A 19,517-nucleotide genomic window follows, 5' to 3' on the forward strand; every position below is an offset into this window, starting at 1 on the left:
TAAGAGGAACGAATAACCGGTAAAGTAGAACAAGGGCCAATAAATTCATACCTGAGATCCGGAGGCAATGACTTTAACTACAAAGTGGAAGGCTCATCGATTGAGGGCTTTGTTGGAGGAGTCTTCCGATTTTCAAGATCCAAGGACAATTTGCGGGGTTCATAAGTGTACGACCTCATTCCTTGCAATGATTTCACGCATTCCACATAGCCATCCATCTCGTCATCATCAAGGTTAAGCAAAACTGCCTCCAAAGTATCATCAACATTCATCGTGGCACTAGTATCACCAATAATCACATCGGTCACCAAGTCCACAAATGAACACACTTCATTGCTATTCGGTTGCCTTATAGATTTGTACACATGGTAAACCACATTTTCATCACCCACCCGAAAAGTGAGTTCACCGGCTTCTTTATCAACAAGAGCCTTCCTCGTAGCAAGAAAAGGTCTACCCATAATAATCGGTACCTCATAATCCACTTCACAATCAAGAATCATAAATTTTCGGGAGAATGAATTTATCAACACGAACCAACACATCATCAATTATACCCAACGATTTCTTTATGGTACGATATGCCATTTGTAATCTCATATATGTGGGTCTTGGTTGCCCAATTCCCAAAGTCTTGAAAATCGAATAGGGCTTCAAATTGATACTTGCCCCAAGATCACAAAGAGTTTTAGCAAAGTCGGCACTTCCAATGGTACAAGGGAATGTGAAAGCGTCGGGGTCTTCCAATTTAGGAGCCATTGAGTGCACAATTGCACTCACTTGATGAGTCATCTTTATAGTTTCACAATTCATCGACCGATTCTTTGTCACTGAGTCCTTCATGAACTTTGCATAACCAGGCATTTGCTCCAAAGCCTCAACTAATGGAACATTAATAGATAGACTCTTCATCATGTCAATGAACTTTTTGAATTGATTCTCACCATTTTGCTTGGCAAACCTTTGACGGTATGGAGGAGGAGGCCTTGGCATTAGTGCCTTAGCCTTTGGCACTACCGGTTCCGGTATGTCAACAATGTGCTCCCTAGACGGGTTCACTTCCTCTTGAGTCTCCTCCACATTGTCATCAATATCAATTCTTACTTCATCATTTGCTTGCACCACATTGTTCGGGATCTCATCTTCTTGTACCACTTGCTCATCATCCACAATTTTCCTTTGACTTGAGGTGGGTGCATCCCCACCTTTTCCACTCCTTGTAGTCATGGCCATGTCATGTCCCGTGTTGTTCCCACCACTTTGGGTTCACCACCCTGTCACTTGGTAGTTCCCTCTTAGGACGAGTGTTTAAAGCTTGCGAAATTTGTCCCAATTGAACTTCCAAATTGCGAATTAAAGTGTTGTGAGAGGCTAGTTGAGCATTAGAGCCGGCATTCTTCTCCATAATTTGTTTGAACATATTTTCAATTCGTCCCATCTCATTGTTGGAGGAGCTTGGACCATGGGAAGGATAAGGAGGCAGGTTGCTCGGTTATTGATACATCGGGGGGCCTTTGAAAGCCCAACCCCGATTTCCTTGGTTATTGTTCCATCCCCCTTGGTTGTTGCCTACCCAATATCCTTGACTATTGCCACTCCAATTTCCTTGGTTATTTTGACCATTCCAATTTTCTTGATTGTTTTGATTGTTCCAATTCCCTTGGTTGTTTTGATTGTTCCAATTCCCTTGGTTGTTTTGATTGTTCCAATTCCCTTGATTACCATGAGGTCGCTATTGTTATTGATTCGGGCCTTGAGAGTTATTTCTTTACCATTGGAAGTTGTTCACATATTGTACTTCCTCCTCTTGGTAATTGTAAGATTCATCTTGATCAAACCCACTATCTTCTTGTACATAATGTCCCGCACAGTTTTGCACTTGAGGACCCTTTTGCCTTCTCCTGTTTACCATCATATTAACTCTCTCTATTGCATTGACTTTCTTAGGACCTTGCACTTGTTAAAGTTGAGCCTTGGATAATTGATTTATTGTGGTGGTAAACTCGGCAATTGCTTGCCCATGATCATGCAATTCTTTATGTAGGTGAATCACATTTGGATCACCTTGAGGAACATTTGCTCTACTTTGTCATGTTGATGAAGTATCTGCCATTTCATCTAAGATCTCACAAGCTTCCGCATATGGCGATGTCATGAAATTTCCACCGGCAAGTTGGTTGACCACGCATTGATTGGTAGTATTGATCCCCCTGTAGAAAGTTTGTTGAATCATAGCCTCCGTCATGTCATTGTTTGGGCACTCTTTCACCATAGTTCGGTACCTCTCCCATATTTTATGCAATGACTCATTGGGTTCTTGTTTGAATGCTAGAATCTCGTCTCTAAGAGTAGCCATATGCCCGGGAGAAAAGAACTTGGAAATAAATTTCTCCGCCAATTCATCCCATGTATGGATGGAATAGTTTGGCAACCTTTCTAACCAATCCAAGGCTTTCCCCCGTAGAGAGAAAGGAAATAGCCTCAACCTTAAAGCATCCTCGGAGACGTTTGTCTGTTTACTCCCCCAACAAGTGTCCACAAACCCTTTCAAGTGTTTGTACGCATTTTGATTCGGAACCCCAGTGAAGAATCACCGTTGCTCTAGCAATGTGAGCATAACATTTATGATTTGAAAGTTGCTCGCCCTAATGCGGGGCAGGACTATGGCACTTGCATACCTTTCATTCGGTAACACCCAGTATGGAGTCGCTCTTGGTGGATTTGGGGGTGGAATGGGAACGTTATCTTGAGGCGGTCGGCCTCGTCTATTTACTTAAGGTTCAAGAGGAACCTCTTCAACTTGGTCATCTTCCACGTCCACATCCCCCAAAGGCATGTTTCCGAGAGGATCATTATTGTTGAGAGCCATTGTTTCACCTACAATTGTTTCACCAAAAAGATTAGTAACACGGAAGGAAAATAAGACAATTCACACACAAAATCAAATATATAGCTAAATCCGTTTTTATGCTCCCCGGCAACGGCGCCAAAAATTGATCTCATCCAAGTCACACCTCTATTCGGGGTTGTGAAATGGTCGATTGCAATAATAATACCTAACAAGGAGTCGGGATCGAATCCACGGGGAGATGAGATGGGATTAGTGGTATATATTTGGATAAAGCACGTGAAGTATCTTGGTTGCACTTCCAAAAATATGATTTTGTTTTTACTTCTAAAATTACGTTAAGGATTACAATTCTAAGATATAAAACTAGAGAATATTATTTTTGGATGGTTTTTAAATATATAAAAAGTCCTAGGGGTATGACCTTCACCTAGGTGTTTGCCTAACGGGTTGTAAACTTTAAAGCTTGTTTTGTTGGTCGGGGTGTATTATAGCAATCAATACTCAAATACCCACTCAATACCTCTCGGTAAGAGAGTGATTTTGCCCGATTTGGCTTTCTCAAGTCCAAATGGGTATTGAACAAAACAGTTGATAAAATGCTCAAGTCGGGTTTTACTATCTCTAGGTTCAACCATTTAATTGGGACTATCAATCTCTTGATTTTATCCCAAATTCTTGTTAGCCAAGTTTTCCTAGACTAAGTCTCTCTTTCTCAAGTAGAGACCAAGTCAAATAGGCATGAACTAATATTTGGAACCATTAATTCTATAATTAAAGGCAAGAACAAGGCTAAATAATAAACACCCAACCATAAACAAGCCATAAATCAAACACCCATTAGGTTCACACACTAGGGTTGGGTCATAACCCCATATTCACACACTAGGGTTGGGTCACAACCCTAGCTAAAAATCTAGCTACTCATAATGAGTATAGAGGAAAATAAATAAGAAAAGATGATAAAACTCATATTGCAAGATTAAAAGATAAAAATCCAATGTTAAATCACCAAAGCAAGCTAAAGTTGCCTAAAGGGTTAAAGAAAAACAGCTACAGTACTTTCAATATTCAAAACTTGATCTAATTTCGTGAAAGTAGTCTATTTACACAAAGCTGGAATTTTCGAACAAAATTGTCCTTTCGGAGGTTCTGCGGTCGCACAATTATATGTGCGGTCCGAACTTCTCTTCAGATCTTAACAGGAGTTGACTCTGCAGCCGCACAATTCTGGATTGCAGCCACATCTCTTATGTTCTGCGGTCCGCACAATTCTGGGTGCGGCCGCACTAGGCTCTTCTGCGGACCACACATTTCTTGAGTGCGGTCGCATAGCTATTTCTGCGGCTGCACAATTATTGTGCGGTCCACATTTCTTCTTGAGATTGAAATGAAACTCTATGAACTCTGGCTCTTACGTAGCTTCTGCGGCCGCACAATAATTGTATGGTCCGCACTTTGCACTGGGGATCTGTTGATTTTCCTTCACATTCTGCGGCGCAGATAGAAATCTGCGGTCCGCACTTGAGCTTCTGTGCCTGATTTTTGTCCTTGTTCAGATCACTTCTACTTGAGTTGGATTTTATCGTAGTGGCTCATTTTTCAATACTCCTGCAGGTAAGCATATTTCATCAGTTTTCGGAAATACAATTAGACACTTTTGGACTAAAACGAAAGCTAAAAGGCACTAATAAGTAGTCAAAATTCCCACTTATCAATATGCTCTTGGGTTGGTGGAACGACTCTAACTGGCCCAAGGAAACAATGTAGTATTCTGCACTTCTTGGCCTTTAGATAAGGTGTGTAATCCTGACTTTCTGGCAAGAAGAATTCCAGAATGTAGGTACATTGTTCCTCATTCCTTGACTCCTCAATTGGCTCGGATGACTCTATTTCCATATCATCATCCAAACATAATGTGAAAAAATACTTACAGTGTGGACCAATGCGCTCAACTACATAAACTTTGGGACTGCCAATATCCTCAACACCAGTGACACTAGAGTCAACTAAATATGTATCCTCAATGTCTTTGGTTGACTCTAGTATCTCTTCTACAACATCGGCATCCTCAAATTCTAGTCTGATAGATTGTTGGTGTTCTACTCTAACCTCCTCCATTAGCACCTCAATTTCTGCATCTAACGCATGATCGTTTTTCCTACTATCCACAATATCAGCTCGTTGAGCATTAAATGCTTCAACCAATTGACTCACTTGTGCCTCCAGATTATGAATAGTTTTCCCTTGTTCTTTGGATAGTCTCGCATTGCCTTTGAATTTTCAGTTGTTTCTCATTACTTCGTTCCAGGAGGCACTTTAGCATATCTTTGATCTCCTTCAGGTCAGCTTTTTCGGGTTCTTTGTTGCTGTTAACCTCACAAGAAAAAGTAGAACTGTCATAATAAGGAGTTGGGGGAGGATAAGAAATATAAGCACAACCATAAAAGTGACTATCTTGACTACCACAAATATCACATACATTCCATACATAAGATTGAGTTGGTGCACATAACTCGCTCTCGGGAATATTTTGATAATTTTGGCATGAGTGATTTCTTCCACTATATGCATAAGGAGGATCAAAAGTATAATTACCAACATCAAAACTATCATAATTCCAAGATGCCATGTCTCTCAAATAGAAAATAAAAATTAAAAAAAATTAAATACTATAAAACAAAATAAAAGTTCAAACTTGAAACCTATCAATATGTACACCTACAGCTACATCGTTAGTTCCCTGGCAACGGCGCCAAAATTTGATCACGCCCAACTCTAGTCCTAAAAAGGATAAGCGGTCGCTGCAAATATAATCCGGTCTAAGAGTCCGGAGTCGAATCCCACAGAGAACTAAGGTTTAGCTACAACTGTTCACTATCACTAAGAAGACAAGCTCGAACAAGTCCTAAGTTATAAATATTAAGATTCTTATATCTAATTAACTAACAAATTAAAGTAGTAGATTAACAACTAAAGATACTAGGGGTTGGAGAAAATATTAAGGAGGTCTAGAGTTATGATTTTTCCAATTGTCGGAATCCTTCCCGCTACGTCTTCTACAATTTCGCCTAAATATTCTCTACCGATCGTGAGTACTTTGGGTGTCATAGCTCTCTCTCGAGTAACTATCACAATTTACTAGACGTATTCTCTCGAACTACGCTAGCTGGCACTAATTCACCGTTCACTACGACCGCACTAAGATTTCGGTATCTCTAATCCCACCTTTAAACCCTCCGTATTGATCTCTCACATACGTTAGGAGTGATGTTGTTCAACAACTACCTAAATGTATACTCTCTCTCGAGCAATATACACACTAAATAGGTACAGTTAATTGAGAGCTCTCCAATCAACAACAACGGAAATATAGTTGAACAAAAAGAGAAAGATCAACGACAAAATTATATAAAAACGTAATAAGAATTCATCCTACAAAAGGTTCCATCAAAACCCTAGATAACAAATTAGTTATTCATAATAATATGTAAAACTATAATACTAAAATTCATCGCCTTGCTCCTAGTGTGTTCTTGCCTCCTTAGGTCGAAATCCCCTCTCCAAACGTCCTCCTTTTTGGTCGAATCTGCTCTAAGAAATGCCCCTCCTCTTAGACATGTTTAGGGAGTATTTATAGGTTAGGATTGGGGTCCTTGAGTCCAAATTCGGGTCGGAGTCTTTTAATTCACCCACTTCTGATCACCGGGCTATAGACCTTGCGAGGCCAGGCTTATAGTGCGGTCAGCCTGGCTACAGACCTCGCGAGGACAGGCTTATAGCGCTGTCGGCCTGGCTACAGAGCTGGCTACGCCTGGCCTGTAGCACGGTCAAGCTTGCTATGCTTGGCCTGTAGCCAGACTTGGGTACTTCGTGTTTTTGTGCTCTTTTCTCGTATTTTTGTCCTCTTTTTGTGCAACTTTCACTCGTATTTGTCTCCCGATACTCCTACACATAAAATAACATAATTTAGCTCAAACGTTGCACAATTAACCACTAAACTAACAATATGTAAGACGAGTAATGTAAAAATAAAATATAGCATTTTGGCCAAATAACAATTAACTTTTTAAGCTAATGCGTAGTATTTAGACATTTTAAATTTTATATGAAAATTTTACACAAAAATGATATTGATAATGTAACTTATTTCATAGGTAAAAAAATAAATCCAGTTAAGACGGGGATTCGGTTAAAATTATATTACGATTTTGTATTCAATTTATAGAGTGATTATTTCGTTATCCTTAACATGTGACAGCTAGTTCCTCGTTTTTAATTTTCCCTTTTTCGACATAAAATGTGTTGATCAATTTTGTTTTCTTCAAGAAAGAAAAAAGGACTTAATTTGATGATGTGAAACATAGTTATTTAGTAATTGAGTTGTTAATTTATTTAAAGAGTGTTATAAGAAAAATCAAATTATGGTGGATGTCTACTCATCCTCCATGATTTTCTCAAATGCTTAATGACATATTCAATGACATATTTCTATGCTTAATGACATATTCAATGACATATTTTTCTTCACTTTTCATGCCTATATAAAGGCCCTATAATAGATAAGAAAATACACACAATTAAAGAAGAAAATTTCTTCCTTCTCTCTATCTCCATTTCTTATTCATGTTTTACTAAATTACTTTTATTTCATAACAACATATCTTGTTCATGTTTTACTAAATTGCTTTTATTTTATAACACGTTATCAGCACGAATTGCTCATTTCATGATCTTACGTCAAGACTATGTAAATTATAAGCAGACAATGAGATCAAGTACAATGAATTATTTTTTGGATGATAATACAAAGATAAGTTTTATATCAATCTAAATCCATTCATACTTTCATATATTTGTATTAACTTTATGTGCAGTATTTAGTTAATATATTTTTTTCAATTGTATCCACTAAAATAAAGAACTGAAAAGGTATGTCTTTATTTGCTACATCTCTTATAGGACAAAGATAATATTCCAACGTATATATATGTTCTGACCTCTTACATACTATGATAGATAATTATTAAGGTAATTTAGTAATAATATTTTTACCATCACATGATGTATTTCATTGAAAGCAAAATTATCAAATATGTAGGCGATTTTACAGTACCTTGCAAATTTGGCATTCGAATATACAATCAATATAAACTCATTATAGTTATAATTTATAATAGTCACGGTTATGCATTAAGCCTTAAATATTTTTGCTAGAAACATAAGGCTCATTCCTCCATATTGGATTTTTTGGGTGAAGTTCTTATAGTCTTTGAAATATAAGTGATTATAGGTTATCTGCATCTTTCCCCTAATTAATTTTAAAATGTAAAAGTGATTGTATTATTTTTAAAAAAAGAGAGGCATATATCCTAACTAGCATTTTGGTTGCAGAGGAACTGTTTCAAGATTGAAATAGTTATATATGTCTTCTTGAAAGTTAATTTACTTATGCCTATAATTATGAAGTAATAATATTTTAAAGGCTCGAATGCGAGTCCTAATGAATTTTGGCCTATTATGCCAAAGATTGAGGGTAAGACGATGGGTTCAAGTTCCAACGCACTATGTTGATGAAAAGACATTGGATTCAAGTTCCAACGCATTATGGCTTAGCATACCTTTATATGGGTAAGACATTGGGTTTGAGTCCTAATGCACCATATTGATAATAATAATAACTAAAAAAATAATAATATATTTTTATGAAAAAGCATGAAGCTTGTCCCACTTGATTTGCTCCATTCTTGAAGTGAATGTGATAGCAGTGCATGATAAGTCTAAATAAAGACAAGTGGTTGACCAATGAGTGTGGGCGTGCGAAAGACCAAAATAATAATAGTTATCACTATGGTAATTATAAAAAAGGGAGAACAAGATAATGTTTACCATCAAATTGGTATGAAAAAAATAAAATAAAGCACATTGTATGATTATACTCCATTCTTTGAAGAGAATGTGACTTGTGATAAACATTGAGAATGCATACTCATTCCTGAAAGTGAATGTAAAAATATATATGTGATAAAGATTATGCATAATAATGTACTTGTGCATGGTTGGATAAATACTACAACTCACCTCTAAGGGAGGTTTGAGACAAAGAAAGATAATGAATATTATTGTGTAGTTACATGAATATATCATTGGTCGCATACATGTGATACGCCAAATATTTTGTCAAGCCTTATGAAAGTTATTAAAAGCAAAATTAAAGCAAGAAATTATTTTGCTTATGATGATTTTGAACATGACAATTATTATGATATGATTCTCTTTGTGAAGGAGACATTCATTATATGGATGGTGTGACAAAAAATCTTGTAGTACAAAAGCAGTTAATAGCTCTGAAAGAAATAATTTGTTACTACCCGGATGAATGAAATTGTTCATGACATTAATCTTGTAGTAAGTCTCAAAAAAAATATTTTGATTTACAAATATATTAGCCAAAGTGGTTGGCATATTGAGACTATAAATGAAAAGAAGATTGAATATCTTTATATTACTATAATCATACCGGGTAAATATGAAAGGTTACTTGACTTTTCTTTTATTTATATTACATAAGTATAAGCATGATGATGCAATCACAAGCCATAAGTAAACTAGAGGTTTACTGAAATAAATATTAGTTGGCATGATCAGTTGACCATCTCGGTTCAATTATGATGCGAAAAATTAATTGAGAATTACATTGGCATATATTGAAGAAATATAAGATTCTTCAAGAATTCTCTTCTGTTGCTTATTCTAATGACATACCAGTTAAGGTTGGGATTGAATCCCTTGATTTATGGAACGAATAAAAGGTGATAAATATATGAGCCCAGTCACCTTCCATGTGGACCGTTTACTATTATATGATTTTAATAGATGCATCTATTATATAGTCACATGTGTATTTGTTATCAACTTGCAGTTTGACTTTTGCAAGATTGATTACTCAAATTATTAGAGCACAGTTCCAGAATATAAATTATGATGATTTATCTTGATAATACTGGTTTAAATCCAAGTTGGTTTAGCAAAAATTGTATGCCTCCAATTATATCTAAACCATTGGTTATGAGAACAAAATTGCCAAAATAAAATTTGGTATGTGATGTATTATTTAATATACAACAGCACTTGTACGCATCTAGCCAAGTTATGATAAGTTCTCCCTATCACGATCGGTTCAGGGTCAGGAACCAAATAATTTTCATCTAGAAATATGAATGTGCTATATAATTTAATTGTTCTACCACAATGCACAAAGATGGATTCCCAAATAAATCTAGGGATATGTGTTGGTGATCCCAACAATAGGGAGAAAAATGGGCAGCTGAAAAAGTAATGAAAATAATGAATTATTATGAGTACATCTAGATCCTCGTACGAAAAAATGTGAACTTGAAGTTCAAGTGATAATTCATTTGCAAAATATTGCCAGGCGTATTTGTTGACCCAAAACTAAATGTCATATTCAGCTGTTAATGCTCCAAATAAAATAAAGTTCATAATGAATAGAGTCTATGGCATGCATGAAGCATAATAGACTAATCGGTTCCAAAGATAAAACTCCTTGAATAAGGAGAGGAGCAAATGTTCAAGATGGTCATAATAAGGAGGCAAGTGCTCTAGAAGAGCACCACGACATAACACTTCATAAGACCTTATGGGAGAGGCTCAGGTACCTGAAAATAATAAGATAAAGAGATCTCACTAAATTATGTCTTTATTGGGTAATAGTAGAGCCGATATAAAACGATCGTTGACGATATTGTTAATATAATGTAGCGCTCAATATTATTAATATTGACGAGGATCTTGAGCTCAAATCTGTCATAAAATTTGGACAGATAAATGATTGGTCAAATGAAAAATACGCAATGAAAATTGATTTCACCTGAAAAATATGAAGTTGGACGGATAGTCCCAACACCTGAAAGTATAAAGCCAGTGGATGTATAAATGTGTTCTTGTGCGAAAAAAAGGTCAAGTCGATAAACATAAATATGACTTGTGTCACACGAAAATTTACAAATATTCTGGCATTGATTATATAGAGACATGTTCTCCTGTGGTGGATGTCGCCATTTCAGGTTTTAATCTGGCAATACAAGAAAAACGTGATATGCGTATAATGAAAATCATTGAAAGATTTAAATTGTTCTGAAGCATATTAAGGTTTCCAAGAAATTTATTAAATAAAGCTTCAAAAATTCTTATACGGATTGAAACAATCAGGGCGCATGTGGTATAATTGCCTGAGTGAGTACCTGTTGAAAGAAGAGTACAAGAATGATTCAATTTGTCCTTGTGTCTTTATAAAAAGATCTGGATCTAAATTTGTTATAATCACCGTGTATGTTGATGATTTAAATATCATTGGAACTCCTAGGAAGCTTCCTAAAGCAGTAGACTATTTAAAGAAAGAATTTGAAATGAAAGATTTTGGTAAGACAAAATTTTGTATTAGTCTAAAAATTGAGTATATGAAAGATGAAATTTTTGTCCATCAATCAGCATACACTTAAAATAATTTTAAAGCGATTATATATGGATAAAGCACATCTATTCCGACCTCATGAATGGTCCTGAAGTATCATATCTTAGTGCAATTGGTGCACTAATGAATCTTTCTAGCATTACAAGATCTTACATAACTTTTTCAGTTAATGTCTTAACAAGATATAGCTCTGCTCCTACAAGGAGACATTGGAATGATGCTAGGTATTTATATGACCCACACAAGGCTCGATCTCAAATAGGCTATGTATTTACATATGGAGGCATTACCATATCTTGGCGATCGACTAAGTAATCAATCGTGGCTACTTCATTTAATCAGCTGAGATAATTGCTATTCATGAAGTAAGTCGAGAATGTGTATGGTTGAGGTCTATAATACACCTTATTCGAGACAAATGTGGTTTGAAGTGTAACAAATTACCCATAATTTTGTATGAAGACAATGGAGCATGTATAACCCAATTGAATGGAGGATTCATAAAGGAGATAGGACAAAGCAAATTTCATCAAAGTTATTTTTCACACATGATCTTCAAAAGAATGGTGATATCAATGTGCAACAGATCCGTTCAAGTGATAATATGGCTGATCTGTTCACCAAATCTCTACCGACGTCAACCTTCAAGAAACTAGTATGCAAGATTGGGATACGAAGGCTCAATGATGTGAATTGATGCTCTCATCAGGGGGAGTTAATACGCGTTGTACTGTTTTTTTCTTACAGGGTTTTGTCCCACTGGGTTTTCCTTGCAAGGTTTTTAACGAGACAACCAAAATGCGTATTTTTAAACATGTGTACTCTTTTTCCTTCACTAGGATTTTTTTCCCATAGGGTTTTTTCCTAATAAGGTTTTAACGAGGCACATTATCTATGGACATCCAATGGGGAGTGTTATAAGAAAAATCAAGTTATGGTGGATGTCTACTCTTCCTCCATGATCTTCTCAAATGCTTAATGACATATTCAATGACATATTTCTATGTTTAATGACATATTCAATGACATATTTTTCTTCACTTTTTATGCCTATATAAAGGCCTTGTAATAGATAAGAAAATACACACAATTGAAGAAGAAAATCTCTTCCTTCTCTCTATCTCCATTTCTTGTTTATATTTTACTAAATTGCTTTTATTTCATAATAACATATCTTGTTCATATTTTACTAAATTACTTTTATTTTATAACAAAGAGTTGTTATTATCTTTTATCATAAAAAGATAAATGTTCAATACTCCACGACTCCCTGCATCCCAAGTTCCCAACACTATTTTAACAAAAGAAAAGAAAAGGTCCTTTTCAGAGAACCGTTGTTTGGGTAAAGAAATGCCATTGATCCAATGAGACAATTAATCGGAATATAAAATAAATCTGAAAAAGATTCACTATTTTATTAGCTATAACCTATGATTAAGTTATAGAAAATGTGCAGGATTAAATAAAGGAGAAGAACATTTCCAATAAGATAGTCACAAAAGGATTGAATGGTCAAACACGCTGAACGTTACCCCCTTTTTTCCTTTTGGTTGAAACTTGAAAGTTAGCTTTGGAACATTAGGAAAGAAAAGTGTGATAGCTATTGTGCTTTTTCTATTGAACTTGTCAAAAAGCCCTTCAACATATTTTGCAAAGTTATTTGTCTTCTTTTTTGGTATGTGAAATTTATACTTCTATATTGCTTAAGCAACAAACTTTTTGACGAATATGATTTAGTGCAAAATCATATCTTATTCCATTTGCGAAAATAGTAATTCTTCAAATACAGTTTATATATGTACGGATGATATAAGCTGATTTTTTAAGTTATGCGTTTTGATTCTTGGGAGATTCCAAGAGTCATAAAACAAATGGAGAAATAGAATACTTCAAATAGAAAATTTTAAAATGAAAGACGAAAAAGAATTCACAAACAATGAAATAAGAAAAGAAGAAAACTAGTCAACTAGAGAAGTTCATACTTCATAGGATACTGGCTGCGGTCAATATTTGAATTGTCATGGCTTCAACCCCAACTAGGAAGTAGGACCTTCTATATTATGTTCAGTTTTTCTAGAAAATATTCAAAACGAAACACCATTTTTAGGATAGTTTCAGTTTTTCTCCTTCTAATGGCGTTTGGATTGAAAAAACAGTTTGGAACTTTTTTTTCCAGTTTTTTGGAAAAACTAGCAAAAAATGCATGGAAAAACTCACTCAAGGGCCACCTAGCTTCGATATCAGAGTCAGGATTTTAGTAGGGGGATTCGGAATATAAATAAGCTAACACATGAAGAAATAATAGCATATATATATATATATATATATATATATATATATATATATATATATATAATAAAAATTTACCTATCTATACAGCCCGAGGAAGAGATAGATATCAATTGATTCCCCTGAATAAAGATAACTCTGCCCCTGGTCAGCCCGATGTTTGAGTTGTTCTGTCGTCGTCTTCAATATATTAGATGTTTTTTTTCTTCAATTCATGTATACACATTTATAGACCGAGTTAAAAGGAACAACTACGCTCGGGGATTGTGTCCTCCATTGGACGAATGTGGTTTAATAGCAGCAAAGAATAAGTTTAACCTTTGGCATGACTAAAAAACTATTACTATAAGGATTTATTTGTAACTTTCTTACATTTACATTGTTTAAGGCTTAAGTTTGACTAAAATTATACTGAGCCTGAGAAATTTTAGAGTTGTTTATCTGACTTTAACATTCCTCAAAAATCTAGCAAGTGATCTGTCAAGCTCACAACACATATTAGATGCCTAAATTTCCATGTGAAATGAGAAACTGTGTGAATAGCCAGTACACACCTCTCATTTACAGATACAGTTCAGAAACTACAAAAAAAGTTCATAACTAAACCATGTTTACAAAATTACAACAGCATACATTTCTCATTTACAGATTGGTATTCGCCTACTACAAAGAAATTGAAGCACCATCTGAACCAAAATTTTCGACTTACAAAACCAGCATTTGCAACTAACACCTCGCAAGATATTAACACTTTTTGACATATTCCATCTTATGGTTCATACCTGGCCCTTTTACTGTTCAAGAAACCTCAGACAAACCTTTTGTAGTTCTTGGCCGCAACTGCTGTCTTTCCAGCCTGGCTTCTAGCAGCTTTGCCTTCAGTGTATTCTCTTTTACACCTAGCGGTAATTTTGAAGAAGATTCAACCACCTCAAGATCCGGGGCTGTTAATTTTGATGTCCACTTCTGCACTGGACTTGTAGGGCCAGTAAACGTCGTTGGATCAAAAGAATGTTCCATATGCTTATCATCATTTTTAAGTGACTTAGCTTCTGAAGGCAATGAATGATCCCTAAGCAAGTTGTTCAGCAACGAACTTCCAGTTTTCATTCGATCATTCTTTCTTTTCTGGGATTTTCTTTGTTTAGTGACACTTATATCAAGCACACATGAATCATTACCTTCAACAGGAGTCTCTTTAACCACCATTGACTCAAAGAGTTTCTCTTCAGGTTGGATTCTTGAGCTAGTCACATCAGGGTCCTTTGAAACTGGAGTTTCAATCTTTTTCTGTGGTGGATTGGATTCAGTTATGTTTTTCTCATGTTGGTTGATGCAGCTACTGTCATCATGCTTTCCATGCAAACCTCTATTTGATTCAGAAGCATGGATAGTGTTAGCAAATGAATGACCATCTTCATTCTCTATTCTGGGTGCACTTGCAATATTGTTCAAGTGAAAGGATTCCAAAGAATGCCTGCGTAAGCAGCTTTCCTTTGCTCCTTTTAGGTTTAAGACATTATTCTTGTAATCACTAGAATGTCTAGCTTTAAGAAAAGTTTGTATTTCGGACCTCAACTTGTCCACAGTTGTTTTCTTTTCTGCAAGACCATGACGATTTTGGGCTTGCTTCATTTGCATCCTCTCATCTAACCAGGCTTCACAAATATGGATGATCAATCCATCCTTCTCTTCGGTCAATGTGTGATCCTTTTTCAGTTTGCTTTTCAAGAACCGCACTTCTTGTTCATACTCCTTAGTTCCATTGGCAAACTCATCACATAATTCTTCTAGCATAATCCGTGCCTCCCGTTCTCTTTCAAGTTCTTTTAAAGCATTAGAGAAAGAGGATTTGACTTCGGCAAGCTCTCGAGCAAGCTTACGGTGAAGATTTACTGAGTGTTTCCTCAACTTTCTTTCATCTTGTAACTCAACAGTCAGTGTCTTGACTGCATCTTCGGTTCTGTTATGCTGCTTGTTCTTTCTTCCAATTCTGTAATCAGCAACTAGCATCGTCAAGTCATCTATTTCTTCTCTGTCTCTTTTTTTTTCTTCTTGTAGTTCCTTTACACGTCTTTGAGAGTGATCGAGTTCTTTTCTCAATGCTTTCACCAACGACATGTTTGATACATGTTTTTCTTCAAGACTCCAAATCCTATTAAGTATCTTAAGTAACTCCGTTGATGTTTTAAGGCTGTAGCTTGACTTTCCACTTCTACCTTTAAGGTCCTTTGAGCTGGGCGGAGTCTCAACAGGTTTATAAGGAGCCATCTGTCAGGGAACACGAGGAATTTAAACATTAATGCACCAATGAATTTGGTTACATGAAATATGCTGAAAAATTTGAATATAGCGCGTGGAAGACGGATTCCAGTACACAGTTAAACAAGGCAACACGTGCTTGCATTAATCTTCTCATTTATAGATGGGGAATTTCTCATGTGGCAAAAGCAGGTCTATAACAGACTCAATCAAGTAACATTCAGAGAACACTATGTGGATTTCACAAAATACACATCCAATATCCTGACTTTAATCACCAGAATATTTGTTAGAACTCAGTTGAAGAAGCACATCTATCTTCTATATTAGCCCCCTCTAAGATCAAATGCCCAATATTTCATGATCCCTGAGTCATATGGGAAACATTGCGTGTTACTGAAGGCATCATGGTTCAATTTTCTTAAACATTTGTAAATCCAGGAAGCTTTCATGTAGATACAAATTTTGACATAAAAACCTGTTCTTTTTTTTTTTTGCGCGGGGGGAGAGGGGGGGGGGGGTATGGCCAGAGAACAATTGAAACATGCATATGTATCTACAAAAGACGATGCTGATTGTTCTTTGCAGTGATTTTCCAAATTGATTTGTATTGTGTAGTACAGATTCATTCCTGAGCTAGGATCTCAAGTTAAAACTTCTAGTGCCAATAAGTTACCTCCATTGAGCTACAGTAACTTGCAGGAGATTCAAGCGATTGAGCGCCCCCATTCTTCGCAAGTAAATGATGATGATGCTGTCTAAGTGATGCTGCAATGTCCCGTCCTAGACTACTGGTGCTTGTTGGCTGCCACAAAATAAAAGAACCATCAATAATCAGGTTATAACCTCTGGAAGTATGTCAAGATAAAAAGTTCAAAACACTTTCTCCTTTAGCAGAAAAGAAACAAATAGACATCCTCTTGACTCTTCAATCAAGTTGAAAGACAGGTAATTTCGTTGTAATGATTTTCACTTGTGTAGAAAGTTTTCTCATGTACTAAGCATTCTCAAGATTAACACAACAACCTACACAATTGACTTGGAGAAACAAGACTCTCTATAGAGCAATTCTATGTGGCAACATGCCATTGTACTAAAGGCATTCTAACATATATGTTCTGTTTGTGAACTGCCTTAGGAATCCACCTCTACCAGATAGCCTTTCTAACCTGTGTACTATGATATAAACTTGAGGCACCAAAAGACATACTTTAACATAGTTCGAACTGAAAGCAATAGGTTTAGTTGAACTACAAAACTCGTCTTAAATCCGCCTCTGTTTAGTAACTGAAAGCAATAGGTTTGTGAACTGCCTTAGGAATCCACCTCTACCAGATAGCCTTTCTAACCTGTGTACTATGATATAAACTTGAGACACCAAAAGACATACTTGAACATAGTTCGAACTGAAAGCAATAGGTTTAGTTGAACTACAAAACTCGTCTTAAATCCGCCTCTGTTTAGTAACTAAAATATGCAGTTTGGAGCAGAACAACAACCAAGTATAATCCCACAAGTGGGTGTCGGGTCGTCTGAGAGGTAGTGTATAACTAGACATTAGATAGGTTATTTTCGATACACGCTCGGCATAAAATATGCAGTTTGGACTTTAAAAAAAATAGAAAAGTTCCTAGTACTTGACCTGTTGTGGTGGGCTATCTAGTGAGTCAGCTGGTTGGCTGGGAAGCTTAGAACGTTTGTCTTTGTGATTTTGAGGAAGAGGGCCAATCTTGCTCATCTTATGGACTTGGGGTTGAAATTCCCAGAGATTGGCACCAAGTTTTCTGACAGAGATTGAAGCAGAATTGGAAGAAAAAGGCAAATCTTGAAGTAGAGAACCATCAGCTTGAGCCAACCCAATTTTCCATGTAGGTGAAGGAGTAGTACAATTACCCCCTCTTTTCCCCACTAAAACACCTTGTTTCAACTTTACTACCAACAATTCCTCTTCTTGCTTTTTCTTATTCCTTCTCTCTTTTTCTACCTTTTCCTCTCTCTCCATCTTTTTCTCACTCTTGTTGCAAATTTTTCAAAATTGTTGGTGCTTGTCTTACTCAAAGATCCTCTTTTTTCAACAAAATTTTCAAACTGTTTGATATTGTCCACCTCCCCATGTCTCTTACTTTAGACTCACCTTTACCACCCCCTCTCTCTCTCCCACGCGGACAAAGGTAAATTCTTGAACTCCTCTTAATCACCTATTTCTGTTCTTTTCACAATTGAAAATTTTGTCTGCTTTATGTCATTCTATCTCTCTCCATATCTATCCATCAGTCTGTGTAGTTCTTTCAGAGCAGTTGTGCTCTGATTTTTCTCATCAACTTTCATGTTATACAGTCAAGTTGATGCTCTATCTACCTAGGGATACAATTTGATAGCTACTGTATACTTGAGAAATATTAAAAAATGGTACTTAAATCTTTAGATTTGGCTTTTAATCATGCCATTTATTGATGAGTGTGACACGTACTAAGTTACACTCTCCAAAGGACCAAGAATCAGACACAGACACATGCAAAGCGGCAGCTACTCTATAGGCAAGAATTTTCCATCCAATGAGATATTTAAGCAAACTGGCAAATACAAAGAAAAGCCAAAAGTTTTGGTAGAAAGAGTCCAAATTTGAGGATTAAAAGAATAGGGTTAGTTATGTCATATAAATGTGGTCCATAGGCTATTTGGTAGCTATGGTGTGATCAACATCATTCTTGCCACCCTAATATGCAACCTCTCCCCTCTTTCTTCTTCATAGCATTTAGTAGACATAAAGAACGAATCTTTAGGCAAAAATCGTGCTCAAAAGATCCTACGATTGCAAGAGTTTATCCTTTTCGAGTGATCTACTATTTCTTGTGTTTAAAAGCTGTTAACACTTTCTTTGTCAAGTGATGATTGATACATACGCTTGTTACTTCATTTAATCTTGTTCGACTATGGACCATTTTACAAGTAATTAAGTACTCTATTCGTTCAATGCTACGTGACGTAATTCGGAAAGCATGAGGGTTAATTAATTAATTTTCAGTGCGATACAGACATTAAAATTTTAATGTCTATATATATATATATATATATAAAAGTTAAACAATTTAAAGCATTCAAATAGTATTAGTAAAAACCGTGTTAAAAAAAATCTTCTTTTTACTCCCCAAATAATATCAATATCGCTAGTTCTAGACTGTGCTTCGTCGTGCACGATTTGTACACAACAATATGTTGTTTTTGAAAGAAATTACTAATAGACAAAATTTGTCAAATTGTTGGACCATTGAATTATCTTTTTTCCACGCAATTATACACATTTTTTCTTCTTCTAAATCATTATTCTAATGTTCCTCTGAATCAATAGTCAGGAGAACGACATTCAAACTAAATTATTACCAATCCAAGTCGCAGCTGTAGTTTTAGTTACTGTTGTCCAGAGGCTGATGTAGCGTATTAGCTACGGGTTCAATTGAACCCATAACTTTCGACGCGGAGTAAAAATTTGTATGTAAAAATTTATTAAAATTGCAAAAATAGTAGATATGAACCCATAACTTTAAAAATATAATGGGTTCAATGTTAAAAATCTTAAAATTGAACCCACAGGATTTAAATCCTGGATCCGCCTCTGCTGTTGTC

At 35.8% G+C, this 19,517-nt stretch overlaps 2 protein-coding genes across 2 annotated transcripts; both read right to left on the reverse strand.

The window, feature by feature from the left end:
• Nucleotides 1-492: 492 nt before the first annotated feature.
• Nucleotides 493-993, reverse strand: LOC138906404 (uncharacterized). Its single transcript, XM_070195108.1, has one exon. The coding sequence runs from the start codon at nt 991-993 to the stop codon at nt 493-495; it is 501 nt and encodes a 166-aa protein (XP_070051209.1).
• Nucleotides 994-14,204: 13,211 nt separating this feature from the next.
• On the reverse strand, nt 14,205-18,282 carry LOC104117490 (uncharacterized protein At5g41620-like). The gene is made up of 3 exons (XM_009628551.4): nt 17,536-18,282; nt 16,570-16,698; nt 14,205-15,902 (listed from the first exon to the last, which is right to left on the reverse strand). Exons 1-3 carry the CDS (start codon nt 17,893-17,895, stop codon nt 14,430-14,432), a joined length of 1,962 nt encoding a protein of 653 aa, XP_009626846.1. The 5' UTR covers nt 17,896-18,282; the 3' UTR covers nt 14,205-14,429.
• Nucleotides 18,283-19,517: the final 1,235 nt, after the last annotated feature.

The sequence above is a fragment of the Nicotiana tomentosiformis genome, chromosome 1, assembly GCF_000390325.3.
Source record: "Nicotiana tomentosiformis chromosome 1, ASM39032v3, whole genome shotgun sequence".
Lineage (NCBI taxonomy): Eukaryota > Viridiplantae > Streptophyta > Magnoliopsida > Solanales > Solanaceae > Nicotiana > Nicotiana tomentosiformis.